A 14,631-nucleotide genomic window follows, 5' to 3' on the forward strand; every position below is an offset into this window, starting at 1 on the left:
TCATCTTCTCCCCATTTCTTTAATTTCAAAAATCTCTCCCTCCATTTTCCAAAACCTTCTTTGATTGAACTTATTTTGTTCTAAACTTTGACCATTTTTGCAAAAAAATAGAAACTTTGGCCTTATGCCGTTGCAATTTCAAACTTATTTTCTTAAATCAAACTTGTAAATAAACTTAACTATACTTGACCTAAACTTTCAAAAAGCCAAAAAAAAAGAACTAACTCATTCAAACCATTTTTAGGCCTTTGTGCCTTTCAAACTTAATTTTTGTTAAAAATAATGCATCCACTTTGAAATTTGTATCACGAACTACGAAGTTTTGATCCCTCATTTTTATGTTGATACGTAAGCACAAGACCAAAGGTCTTGTCAAACACAAAAAATATAATTAATGAATTCTTTTCTCATCCCCCCTTCTATTTGTTTGTAAACATCACTTTATACCAAGTACATATGCACACAAAAAGGACTCCCTAAGAGTACCTAGGACACTTTGGGTCCTAACACCTTCCCTCTGTGTAACCAACCCCCTTACCTGTAATCTCTGACTTTTTATTAGTTTTGATTTGAAAACTTCTTACTTTTGGGTTTTGTTCATACTTTTTCTCTTTTCCCTTGGAAACAATAAAAGCGCGATGGCGACTCTTGTTATTTGATCTCTAGCTTATCCATAGCTTGATGATCATGAATTTACCGCTACAGATACCATAAAAATGAATCAAGCGTACTAGAGCGGAATAAAAGGAGTGAAGATTACATTTTATTCTTTAGAAATTTTAAGATAGAGTAAGACAAATTATTGATTTTGCCTAAATCATAGAGAAAGAAATATGGTGGTAAGTGATAGAGTTTAATCCATATCACTCTATTGCACTCCATCCGATTTTAAATTATCCAAACAATGAAATATTGTTCCATTCCATCCTATTTCGTTCTGCTCCATCTGATTCCATCAATTCAAACAAAACCTAAGAGTCTTTCTTCAAACTAGTGTTCAGACGGGCACTAGCTTTTTTTAATGCGCACAACAAAGAAAAATAAATGTATGTTTTTTCTTTTTATGAGATTTATATTGTACGTCGCATTAAAAATAATATTATTACACTTTGTAAATGTAAACAAAGATATTCAAAATTATATTGAAGCATGCAAAGTACTATTGATACTGTGTAATCAATGAAGTTCTTTAAGAGGAATGTCGAACATGAAATCTTTATTCGAAGTATTTTCTTTTTTCCTGCAATTGTTTTCCGTAGTAAAGAAAAAATGTAAGACTCATAATTAGAAGCTTTTTAGAGAAAAAGATAGTAAAATTAATAGTAAGTAGTGTAATATAGTTTTTTTCACCTTATAAAGATTCAAATCAATTCTTCATACATCCTTTTATCAATGCGCTCTTGAGATTTAAAAAACTACAAATACATGATAAAATGGCATATCATCAAAGAAATACATTCAAAATATTTGACTCGTTTCAATATAATATGATTTATTGTGACACAAATAAATATCTGGAGAATGAAGATATTTTATTTTAGTCTAGATTTGGTAGAACAACAACTATGACTTGTTTCTTAATTACCTGGATTTCTGGTAAAAAGAAGGAAAACAATGGACTTAGTAAATATATATGGTTTTATTTACATAAACCACAAATAGAAGTTAAATTCATGCATTAAAAAATATTCTAGAGTAAAAATATTCTTATATGAATTAAATAAAAACATTTCCATCCTTTGAGATATTATTTCTCTTTTCACCATTTTCCAAAGTTGTGTTTTATCTGTTATCACTGTGGAGCTCCAACCGACAGAGTAAATTTTTAGACGTTTGACCTGTTTCAATAAGGATGATAAAAATGTTAGTGAAAGAGTGGTGAAAACGCAATAAATAATTTTTTATACATATTACGGAAAAGGTAAATACACTTTATTATCGAGTTTGACGATGAATGAAATTGTGTGTTCATCCTTTCATATGTTCCATTTATCTTCAAAGGCTCCTATCTAAAATTTATTGCATAAGAATAGTGAGAATAAGTATGACCCAATTGATATCTAACATAAAAGCATAAAATAAATGATTAAGTATAACTTACTTTTATGTCGAAGCAAGTTTCAACATTCTTTCGTCCCAACTCCTTACATAATTGGAAGATTTCAATGTGTTCTAGTTTGACTGTATATTAAAGCAAAAGAAAATTATATTTAGTTATGATATAAAGAATACAATATAATCTTTGTATGTCATGTAACCAAAATGGGAATCAATGTGTGAACAATCTTTTTAATGTACTTAATAAATACATGCGAGTTCGATAAAAGAATTTGTTTGAAGACTACATTTTTTGTGTAGTCACCATCTTCTCCTTTCAATTTTCCTTCCCTGGTTAAAACTCTTGTCGTAGTCTGTGAAACACCCCTGGATAAAGTACCATATAACTGTCTATTACTAAAAACATATCGTGGAAAATATATTCCAACATTTGGAATGGTTTGTCCTTGTGATTTATTTATTGTAATTGCAAAACTTAGTCGCACAGGAAACTGCTTTCTACTAAGGACAAAAGATAATCCATCACTTGCAGATGTTTTTATTTTAATTATGGGCAAAAAAACTCGTTTTCCTGCGTTATTTCCTATTAAGATTTCCACATCCAACATATTCATAAATAAACCATGACATAATAACTGGGTCCCATTACACAATCCATATTTAGGATCTAGATTTCGTAACAGCATCAACGGTTCATCCTTTTTATCTTTAGAATATGTGGTGGCAAACTACCTTGTGCAATTGAGTTTAAGAATTCTTGCTGGTATAAATCATGATTATCCCCTTCAACCTCATCAAACGACAACAAATTATGTTCTTCTCCTGGAAACTGGTCGATAATCATATCATTCAATTTTTGGACATTATCATTTGTTGTTGTCAAAATAGCTCTTTGTACCATATATGGGGCATCCTAACCATGCAATTCTAAATTAGGAAAAATATGTTGGATAAGTACTTGTATGGAATGTTCACCTTCCCATGGGATTGCAATTTGTGAAGATAACCTCACCATGTCATCTGGTTTGGTAGGTTCAACACCATCACTAATGCGAATACGAAATTCTACAAACTCTTGATCATGCAATGATCTCATATTTTGACACAAACGCAAAATCTTGGTATGATCCCATAAATGAGACTGAACAATACATGCTGAAATCATTTTTGACCTAGTACCTTTTCTTACAACAGGAAGAACTTGACGAAAATCTCCCCCCATGATCAGAACGTTTCCACCAAATAGAGCAATGTTGCTACAAATGTCTTGTAATGATCGATCTAAGGCTTCTAAACAATTTTTGTTTGTCATTGGTGCTTCATCCCAAATTATTACGGCAACAACTCTAATGAGATTTGCAAGATCTTTTTGTTAGACGATAGCACCGATCTAGAAGGGGGGTTGAATAGGTCAATTTTTGAAATTTAGCACTTTTTAAAAATGTTTTCAACGGTTGCGAAAGAATCCTAGATTACAATCGTCTAAAAGATCCGTTAATGGAAAGATTGGATATGCGTGAAATCGAATGGAATAACTACAGTAGAGATAATCAACCACTATCTAACTCAACCGATTAACTACCACAATCCTTGATATCGTTACCTCTAATAATGCATTAATATAATAAGAGACCAGGTAAAATATTAATAGATTTGTGTGAGATTAATTCTATCGAACACTTGGTGAGCACTCCTTGCCAAGTCTCAATTTCACTCAAATTGAATGTGCAGAATTTTACTCAGTTGCAATCAAAATGATTGCACCAATTTATCGAACAACTACTATGCACAACAATCAAGCGAGATTGATTTTACTACTAATTTCACACAAAATATCATTAATGCAGAATTTAAAGAGTTAAGAGAAAGAGAGAACAACATCGAATTTGTTGAGGCAGTTCCCCTATCGTCCTCGCTTAGGGTACGTCTGCCCTCAATTCTAAATATAGAATTGAGATGTTTTTATTAACAAGTTACAAAGTTAATACAAGAGAATAAATTATCACCACCAATCAACCCTTAATGTTATTGCAGATCTTACTCACTTTTCTCCCCTTGATTCGAGTTGAACAAAGTCCTTCAAGCGCTTCGAACAAACCTCCGGTTACAGCTACCTTATTGCAAGATCTCCACATTCTCCAAAACTTCAACTCGGTTGGTTTCGATCGCAAGTCGCTTGAACCCTAAGCTTTCTTCATAATCCTCTGATTACCGTTACTTGTTTGACCGAACCCATCGTTCTTCAAACTTTTCACTCGGCTGAATCTGTGAAGCAAAGGTTAGTGCAAAAACCCCCCAATTCTTGGAGGACAAAGCCCCAATGGTTTTCTTCAAGAAAACCCACACAAAGCCTCAACCCAAACTAAGATTACACATTCCTATTTGGACGTTGTCACCACAGCAATGCACAATGATCAACAAAAATGGTTATGAGTATTTGTTGAGAAATGCAATGGAGAATGAAGATTAAGAGCACTTTGGTGTATATCTTTCACTTTTCTTGTTGTTTGTTGAAGAAGAGACTCTAGAATATTTATATGATGCATGGACCAAATAACAAGCATAACAGAATTATTTTGCAAAATAACACGGCAGAAAATTGAGTCCAAGCAGCGACCACTCGACTTGTTCATACAGGTCACTCGACCTGTATGGACCCTAAGCAAAATTATTCAAGTGAAACAGACGATGAGTCTACTCAAATAGGTGATGAGTCGACTCAAACAAAGTTTTTCCAGGGTTGAATCGACCTATAACTTGACCTGTTCAGACCCGTGGCTACATGGTTCAAATGGAAATAGGAAATGAGTCGACACAACATTTGGATGAGTCGACTCATTCAATTTTCCCAGGATTGAGTCGACCTGTGACTCGACCTGTTCAGACACGAGAGTTATGCTCCGAGTCATGAGTCAACTCATAGTTCTTAAACTCTCAAAAATGAGTTTTGAGATGTATTTTGATCAATTTAAACCAATCTCTTATGAACCTAGGGTATTAATGATGATCAAGTTCATGATTCACATTTATGATATGCTCCTATATGCCTGGACACGTTGAACTTATATTTTGAACATGTTAGAGGATGAATGCATTATATGATATGATGACACCATCCAAAGTACACGCTATGGGCGACTGGAAAGGTTTGACATCATTAAAATAAGAAGTAGGCATATTTTCCCTCACATACTCCCCCTTTTTGATGATGGCAAACTGTGGCACAATCGCGTACTTTGATAGACATCCTCCCCCTGATTTTATGCATGCCTTCAAACATTCTGCTAAATCAGTTATTGTGTTTCCATTGCTTCTCCCCCTTTGACAACATCAAAAAGAAACAATGAAATGGTCAATCATGAAACAAAATTTATTCATAAGCACTTAGTCAACGACTTTGCAACATATAGACATTAACAATCATGCACATAACATGAAGTCAATGGAAGAAGTATAGGCATAAATATTACACGGAGCAAAAGAAACTAAGTAAATAACATTGCTACATTTGTTTAGCATAAACTTTAAGACAAATAACTAAATACAGTAACATGCATGTTAAATATGATGCCTAAGCAAGTTCAAGTATAATTCAAACATAGAAATTGATCAAACTTAGATCAAGCCATAAAATGAACATCAAGAATTACATAGATCAAGTATATACATACATAGTTGATAAATATAGGTCAAATGGATAGGAACGATATTACCTCCAATGGTGATAGATGATGAGTGCCCTCACATAACCTCACTTATAAATCAAGGAATAGACAAGCATAATATATGTATGTAAACGCGATCCGAGATATCGAGAACACCAAGTTCCCTACGGATGTGGAAGAAAGGCTCTGTCGTAAGTGGTTTTGTGAAAATATCGGCAAGTTGATTTTTGCTATCAACATGGTCGAAGAAAACATCACCTTTCTCAACATGATCCCTAAGGAAGTGATGCCGAATTTAAATATGTTTAGTGTGCGAATGTAGTGTAGGATTTTTGGTTAAACTGATGGCACTTGTGTTGTCACAAAAAATGGGAATACATTCAAGTTGAACATTGAAGTCAAGTAATTGTTGTTTGAGCCACAAAATTTGAGCGCAACAATTACCCACAACAACGTATTCTGCCTCGGCTGTTGACAAAGCAACTGAAACTTGCTTTTTACTGTGCCAACTCACTAAGGAATTTGAATAGAAATGACAATTTCCACTAGTGTTTTTCCTATCCGATTTGCAATCGGCAAAGTCGGAATCGGAGTAGCCAACCAAAGAGCAATCACTTCCCTTAGAAAACCAAAGCCCAGACTTTGAAGTACCACAGAGGTATCTAAGTATGCGCTTGACGGCCTTTAAATATGATTCTTTGATACATGATTGCTACCTAGCACACATACATGCACTAAAAATAATGTCTGGTCAAGATGCGGTAAGATAGAGGAGAGATCTGATCATACCTCTATACCTTTTTATATCTACGGCCTTACCATTTTCATCCCGATCCATATTAACAGCAGTAGGCATTGGAGTGTCGATTACTTTAGAGTTTTCCATATCTAAGCACTTGACTAGCTCATTAGAATACTTCGTTTGGCTCACAAAAGTTCCTTCTTCAAGTTGCTTGATTTGAAGTCCGAGGAAGTAATTTAGCTCCCCTATCATGCTCATTTCAAATTCTTCCTGCATCAACTTAGAGAATTCCTTGACCAAATTTATGTTAGTAGATCTAAAAATAATTTCATCTACATCTACTTGAACTAAAATAGAGTGTTTTCCTTGACGCTTAATAAAAAGGGTTTTATCAACCTTCCCTCTTTAGAATCCTTGTTCTGGTAGAAATTTGCTAAGACGCTCATACCATGCCCTAGGGGCTTGTTTGAGACCGTACAAAGCACGTTTAAGCTTATAAACATAGTTAGGATGCTCATAGTTTTCAAAATCGGGAGGTTGAGATACATAGACCTCTTCATTAATGTGACCGTTTAGGAAAGCGCTCTTAACATCCATTTGAAATAATTTGAAATTTTAAGAACAAGCATAGGCAAGCAAAAGGCGTATAGCCTCGAGTCGAGCAATCAGAGCATAAGTTTCCTCATAGTCGATGCCTTCCTCTTAGTTATACCCTTGAGCAACAATGCGAGCCTTGTTGCGAGTTATAACTCCGTTTTCGTCTAACTTGTTCCTAAACACCCATTTAGTGTCGATTACTCAATGGTCTCGCGGAGGGGAACAAGATCCCACACCTCATTTCTTTTGAACTGATTAAGTTCCTCTTGCATCGCTAAAAACCAATGTTCATCGAGTAATGCATCTTTGGAGTTTTTAGGCTCAATTTGAGAGACGAAAGCGAAATGATAACAAAAGTTACTTATCTTTGACCGTGTGTTAACTCCCTTTGAGATATCTCATAGAATATTATCAATGGGATGATCCTTATAAGATTTCCATTCCAAAGGAAGATCATTTTTATTAATCGGATGATCCTCTTCTTTCTTTTCAGATATGTGATTCGGCTCCTCCTCAGCTTTTTCTGGATGGGGTTCAACACTCTTTTCTTCTTGATCTTTTATTATGACTTCCGAAGGAACACCTGCACCATCAATAATATTACCTTCTTCGACAATTTTCGGATAAGATTCATCAAAGGACACATGCACGGATTCTTCAACAATAAGTAACCTTTTGTTGTATACTCTATATGCTTTACTAGATTGAGAGTATCCGAGAAAGATACCTTCATCGGCTTTTGAGTCAAATTTACCAACGTTTTCTTTACCCTTGTTTAATACAAAGCATTTACATCCAAAGATATGAAGATGTGAAACATTAGGCTTCCTTCCCTTTAGCAATTCATAAGGGGTTTTGTTTAGAATAGGACGAATGAGTATCCTATTCAATACATAACAAACCATATTTATGGCGACGACCCAAAAATATTTAGGAAGGTTGTTTTCATTGATCATAGTCCTTCCAAGATCTTCTAAAATTCGGTTTTCACGTTCCACTACTCCATTTTGTTATGGAGTTCTTGGAGTAGAAAAATTATGATCAATGTCGTTGGTTTCACAAAATTCCTCAAAGAGGTGGTTTTCAAATTCACCTCCGTGATCATTTCGAATAGTAACTATGTTAGTGTTCAATTTATTTTGAGACATCTTGGCAAACTTTTCAAAAGCAGAAAAAGTGTCACTTTTACTTGCTAAGAAGATGGTCCAACAAAATCTAGAGTACTCATCTACTATAACAAAACCATAGTAGTTTCCACCTAGACTTTTAATTCTAGATGGCCCAAAAAGGTCCATATGGAGAAGTTTAAGGGGTCTCGTTGTGGAAACAATATTTTTATATTTAAAAGAGATCCTTGTTTGCTTTCCCATTTGGCACGCATCACATAGGTGATCTTTTGAAATTTTGATTTTGGGAAGACCAACTACTAGATCTTTTGCAACAACTTTATTTAGCAAGTCAAAGTTGACATGCATTAATTGCCTATGCCAAAGCCACGAGTCTTCACTCATGGAGATGAGACATTTAGCGCTAGTCAAAGATACTTCATTCAAGTCAAGCATATATAGATTATTTTCCCTCCATCCCTTAAGCACATCATTCTTTGTATCATTATGTTCAATCATGCAACAATCTTTTGAAAATGATACTTTATATCCTTTATCACATAATTGGCTAATACTAAGGAGATTGTGCTTAAGGCATTTAACTAAAAGGACGCCTGAGATAGTAGTAGATGAGGGATTACCTACACTAACTTTTCTGAGTATAGCTCCCTTGTTATTATCACCGTAGGTTACAAACCCTTTCTTCTTAGCCACAAAGTCAAAGAACAAGGAAATGTCACCCGTCATGTGTCTTGAGCATCCACTATCAAGAACCCATGTTCTCTCCATATCCTCAAGACATTCCACCTACAAATTTAAACAAGGGAAGGAGGTACCCAATTTTCATTGGGTCCTAGTGTGTGAGTGAAACTTTGGTTGCATTTGGGCAACCATTGAAAAATGCCTTTAGGAACCAAAAATCTCCTAAATCGGCATTTAGCAATAGTATGTCCCCTTTTGCAACAATATAGACAATTTAAGTTCGAATGAGAGTTGCTTTTGCTAACTTGATCATTTACCACATAAGTGTATTTTTGATAAGGATTATTCATGTTACTTTTAAAATGTGATTGATCAATAGCAAAGGTAACTTTAGGTTGTAAAGCCTTGTCTAATTTAGCTTGAAGAGTTCTAACCTCTCTTTGCCAAATGTGACAGGTTTCACATCCAGACCATCTAAACCAAAATCCCTTATCATCTTCAGTTTTGTCTTTAGTAACCTCTATCATAGATTTCTTAAGAGTTTCCAATTCCTTTTCGGAATCAAAAATCTTATTTTCTAAATAATAGAAAATTTTCTTATTTGAGGTTAGGCGTTTGAAAGCTTACCTGGCCTCATTGTGTAGAGTACTAAAGGCATTTTGCAAATCATAATAAGACATTTTATCAACGTGGTCATATTTAGAATGAATTACATTCTTTATCTTCTTTTGATGAGCTGTAAGACAAAGATTGGCCTTTTCTTCTTCATCACTTGAGTTATCATCGCTTGAGGACTCACTATCGCTCTCCCATGCAATGTATGCTCTTCTAGCTTTGCTAGATTTGTTGTGACGTTTATCTCTTCCTTTGTCTTTCTTCAACAGGGGACAGTCCGACTTATAGTGATCGGCCTTTCCGCAATTGAAGCATGATCCTTTTGACTTTGTTGTCTTACCTTCCTCTCGATTTGGGAATTTTGATTGTCTTCTATAGTTGACAAGATTTTTATCCGAATGTTGAACTTCATTCTTTCTAAGGTATCGGTTATACCTCCTTACGAACAGCCCCATGTCTTCATTCAAATCTTTATCATCATCACTTGATTCACTCTCACACGTATCATTGGTGGATGACTTATATCTTGAAGCCTTTAAAGCGGTAGACTTCCTTTCGGTGTCCTTAGCTTTCTCCTTCTTTTCCTTCTTTTGACTCTTCTCATATTTCTCAAGGTTCATGAGCTCTTGCTCATGCTCTTGAAGCTTACCAAACAATGTTGTCATGTCCAATGTTCTTAGATCATTGGCTTCCTTAACCGCGGTGACCTTTAGTAGCCAATCCTTGTTAAGACATCTTAAGATTTTATTAGTAGCAACATCATTAGGGGTAGTTCTATCAAGAGCATTTAACCGATTGATTAGATGAGAAAATCGCTTTTGCATATCGGTAATGGTTTCACCATCTTCCATATGAAAAAGGTCAAATTCTTGAGTTAAAGTGTTGATTCTAGCTAGTTTGACATCATTGGTTCCCTCATGGGTAATTTGCAATGAGTCCCACATAGCTTTAGCACTAGTACAATGGGAAACACTATAATAGTCATCAACACCTAAGACGGCGATGAGTATGTTTCTGGCTTGCCAATCATAGTTGTACTTTTTCTCATCTTCTTCATTCCATTGTGCTTCAGGTTTAGGTATAACAACACCATCCGCATTGGTCATGGTTATTTCCATAGGACCATCTTGGATGACTTTCCATACATTTCTATCAATAGAGTTGATATGGATACACATACAATCTTTCCAATAGTTGTAATTTTCACCGGTAAAAATAAGCGCCCTATTGTATGCCCCTTTAGGATCATTACTCATTTTATAAAAAGTTATACGCGAAGCACTAGATGAACCAACACTCGTGATACCACTTGTTAGACGATAGTACCGATCTAGAAGGGGGTTGAATAGATCAGTTTTTGAAATTTAGCGCTTTTTAAAAATGTTTTCAACGGTTATGAAAGCACCCTAGATTACAATCGTCTAAATGACCTGTTAATGGAAAGATCGGATATGCGTGAAACCGAATGGAATAACTACGATAGAGATAATCAACCACTATCTAACTCAATTGATTAACTACCACAATCCTTGATATCGTTACCTCTAATAATGCGTTAACACAATAAGAGAGCAAGTAAAATATTAATAGATTTATGTGAGATTAATTTTATCGAACACTTGGTGAGCACTCCTGTCCAAGTCTCAATTTCACTCAAATTGAATGTGCAGAATTTTACTCAGTTATAATTAAGATGATTGCACCAATTTATCGAACAGCTGCTATGCACAATAATCAAGCGAGATTGATTTTACTATTAATTTCACACAAAACGTAATTAATGCAGAATTTAAAGAGTTAAGAGAAAGAGAGAACAACACCGGATTTGTTGAGGAAGTTCCCCTATCGTCCTTGCTTAAGGTACGTCTTCCCTCAATTCTAAATCTAGAATTGAGATGTTTTTATTAACAAGTTGTAAAGTTAATACAAGAGAACAAATGATCACCACCAATCAACCCCTAGTGTCATTGCAGATCCTATTCGCTTCTCTCCCCTTGATTCGAGTTGAACCAAGTCCTTCAAGCGCTTCGAACAAACCTCCGATTATAGCTACCTTATTGCAAGAACTCCACGTTCTCCAAAACTTCAGCTCGGCTGATTTTGACCGCAAGTTGCTTGAACCCTAAGTTTTCTTCACAATCCTCCGATTACAGTTACTTGTTTGACCGAACCCACCGATCTTCAAACTTTTCACTCGGCTGAATTTGTGAAGCAAATGTTAGTGCAAAAAACCCCAATTCTTGGAGGACAAAACCCCAATGGTTTTATTCAAGAAAAATCCATACAAAGCCTCAACCAAAACTAAGATTACACAATCCTATTTGGACATTGTCACCACAGCAATGCACAATGATCAACAAAAATGGTTATGTGTATTTGTTGAGAAATGCAATGGAGAATGAAGATGAAGAGAACTTTGGTGTATATCTTTCACTTTTCTTGTTGTTTGTTGAAGAAGAGACTCTAGAATATTTATATGATGCATGAACCAAATAACAGACATAACAGAACTATTTTGCAAAATTACACAGCAGAAAATTGAGTCCAAGCAGCGACCACTCGACCTGTTCATACAAGTCACTCGACCTGTATGGACCCAAGGCAAAATTATTCAAGTGAAACAGGCGATGAGTCGACTCAAACACGGGATGAGTCAACTCAAATAGAGTTTTTCCAGGGTTGAGTCGACTTATGACTCGACCAGTTCAGACCCGTGGCTACATGGTTCAAATGGAATAAGCAATGAGTCGACATAACATGTGGATGAGTCGACTCATTCAGTTTTCCCAGGATTGAGTCGACCTGTGACTCGACCTGTTCAGACCCGAGAGTTACGCTCCGAGTCATGAGTCGACTCACGGTTCTTAAACTCTCAAAAATGAGTTTTGAGATGTATTTTGATCAATTTAAACCAATCTCTTATGAACCTAGGGTATTAACGATAATCAAGTGTGTAACACCTCAAAATTTGCCCTCCTCTTCTTGGGACTAGTTCAGCATATTTGCATTTTTTAAGACATTAGGCATTTGCATATTGCATATCATGTGAAAATAAACAAGTCATCCTCCTAAGTCTTTCTCAGAAGATAGAGAGGTTAAGAGATTCAAGCCTGAGGGTCTCATGGATTGATCACTAGCCATCTGAGGGTTTGTGCTTCAATTAGGGTTTTCTTGGTTCTTCAAGGAGGTTGAGCATTATCTTGGTTGCAAGGATACATCATTATCATCATGGTCATGTCCTTATCAAATGTTTCAGAATTCATGCTCAGGTTCCTTGGGATTAAGGTTTTGACCTCTGGTCAACCCTAATCAATTGCTTTCTTTCAGTCAGGGATTCTCAAGGAGAGGAGGCTTCTATTAGGATGAGGATCATATGATCATTATGTTGAGCTTATTTGAGCTAGGGTGTCATTTTGGAGCCAATTCCTCATGTGGTTGAGGCTCAAGCTGATCAGAGCATGGTTAGGTCATCTGGGCCCATAAAAGTCAACAGAAAGTCAACTGAGGGCTAGGAGGTGGAGAAATGGTTTGATACACTTCATTCATGTCCCAAAGAGGTTCATTTGTCATTACAAACATATACATTGACGAATTTGAGGTCTCTGCAAAAGTTTCCAAAAATGGAAAGTGACCTGTAATTTCAAGTTTCCAAAAATAGAAAGATTCTGGTCCAAATTCAACTTGATCTTACATCATCAAAAAAGCTTCAAATGAAATTTTATCCAACATGAAAGTTGAAGATCTTTCTCTCCCATTTCCAAAAAGTCCATGATCATGAGCATCTGATGAATGGTTAAGGAGATATGATCAAATCATTGCCAAGTATGCTTGAAACTTCAAAAGGCCATAACTTTTGAACCAAAACTCCAAATTGAGTGCCTCTTTTTGCACTTTGCTCCTCATGACATATATTTTCCAAATCATTCATTACATGGCACGAAATTTCATCATATAATCATATGCTCATTCATGACCATTTTGGAGGGAAATTTGCAAATTTGAATTTGGTGCCTCATGGGAACAAAATACCATTACCATTGTGTTCATTGGAAGATTTTAAGTGAATTTGATCATCCATTTGCTACTGTTCACGTGTACTTTTGCATGGCACCACCAATTTTCCAAAATTTGTCATACACCTTATTTTTGCCTAATCCTAATTAATTCATGACTAATTGTGATTTGGATGTAATTAGTACATGGTATATAAGGTAAACCCTAACAGAATTGTTCATAACCACCAATTCTAGATCTAGATCTCATTTTCCCTCCAAAATTTCTCTCATCTCAAATTCAAATTTTCTCCACACAACCACACATTTTCTTAATAGATCCATCATCCTCATGACATTTGGAGCATGATTCATCCATTTTTTTGTGGAATTTGAGCAAGGTTTGAAGAATGTCAAGCATATGAACACATCAATGGCAAGTGCAAATTGAGCTAGATCCAAGCATCTCCAAGCCTCAATTCATTCACAAAGCTTCATAACAAGAGTTAAGGAGTGGATTCACACACTTTGGAGGCCTTAAACTCACTGTTTTGATCACTGCCATTCCAGGTTGGTCCAATTTCGAATCTCATAATTCTTGACTTTATGTACATAGACTTGTAGATCCTTGCATGCTGGTTATTCTGATATAAATTTCATGAAATTTGGATGAAAAATGAAGAAGTTATGTTGATTTAAAGTTTGTAGATCCATTCTTATTTCCTTCGATTCGTGAAATATAGTGAGAATTAGGCTTAGGTTTTGTGATATTTTTGATCTACTCGTCGAGACGATTCCGATGATGTATGCCATTTAAAATTCTGGAAGAAAAAAAATGCACGTGGTACTGTTCACCACCGTCTCAAGGTAGGAGACGGTGGTTTCCTCCTTTCTTGGCTGTGGGAGCCGCCGCCTGCAACTAGCAGTGTTGGCGCTAGGGTTTTGTCCCTTGTGTGTGCCACGCGAGCGCTACATGTCCAATTCATTGGTTGCGCTTCCTCTGACTCTTCCACGTTGGCCTTTGACCGTGACTGGACGCGTCACCTCATAAATAAAACTGCAGCGTTTCACTTGATACACGCTTCGATTCCCACTGGTTGCAATTTCTGGATTATTTTGCCATGCGCTTCTCTTTTATTCTGTACCAGGTTCGA

General features: G+C 35.7%; 1 protein-coding gene across 1 annotated transcript; it reads right to left on the reverse strand.

The window, feature by feature from the left end:
- Positions 1–1,976: 1,976 nt before the first annotated feature.
- On the reverse strand, positions 1,977–3,370 carry LOC127123546 (uncharacterized). Its single transcript, XM_051053756.1, has 5 exons — positions 3,071–3,370; positions 2,791–2,971; positions 2,438–2,641; positions 2,102–2,181; positions 1,977–2,009 (listed from the first exon to the last, which is right to left on the reverse strand). The coding sequence occupies exons 1-5, from the start codon at positions 3,368–3,370 to the stop codon at positions 1,977–1,979; spliced, it is 798 nt and encodes a 265-aa protein (XP_050909713.1).
- Between the last annotated feature and the right edge of the window lie 11,261 nt (positions 3,371–14,631).

Source organism: Lathyrus oleraceus, chromosome 2, assembly GCF_024323335.1.
Source record: "Lathyrus oleraceus cultivar Zhongwan6 chromosome 2, CAAS_Psat_ZW6_1.0, whole genome shotgun sequence".
Classification (NCBI taxonomy): domain Eukaryota; kingdom Viridiplantae; phylum Streptophyta; class Magnoliopsida; order Fabales; family Fabaceae; genus Lathyrus; species Lathyrus oleraceus.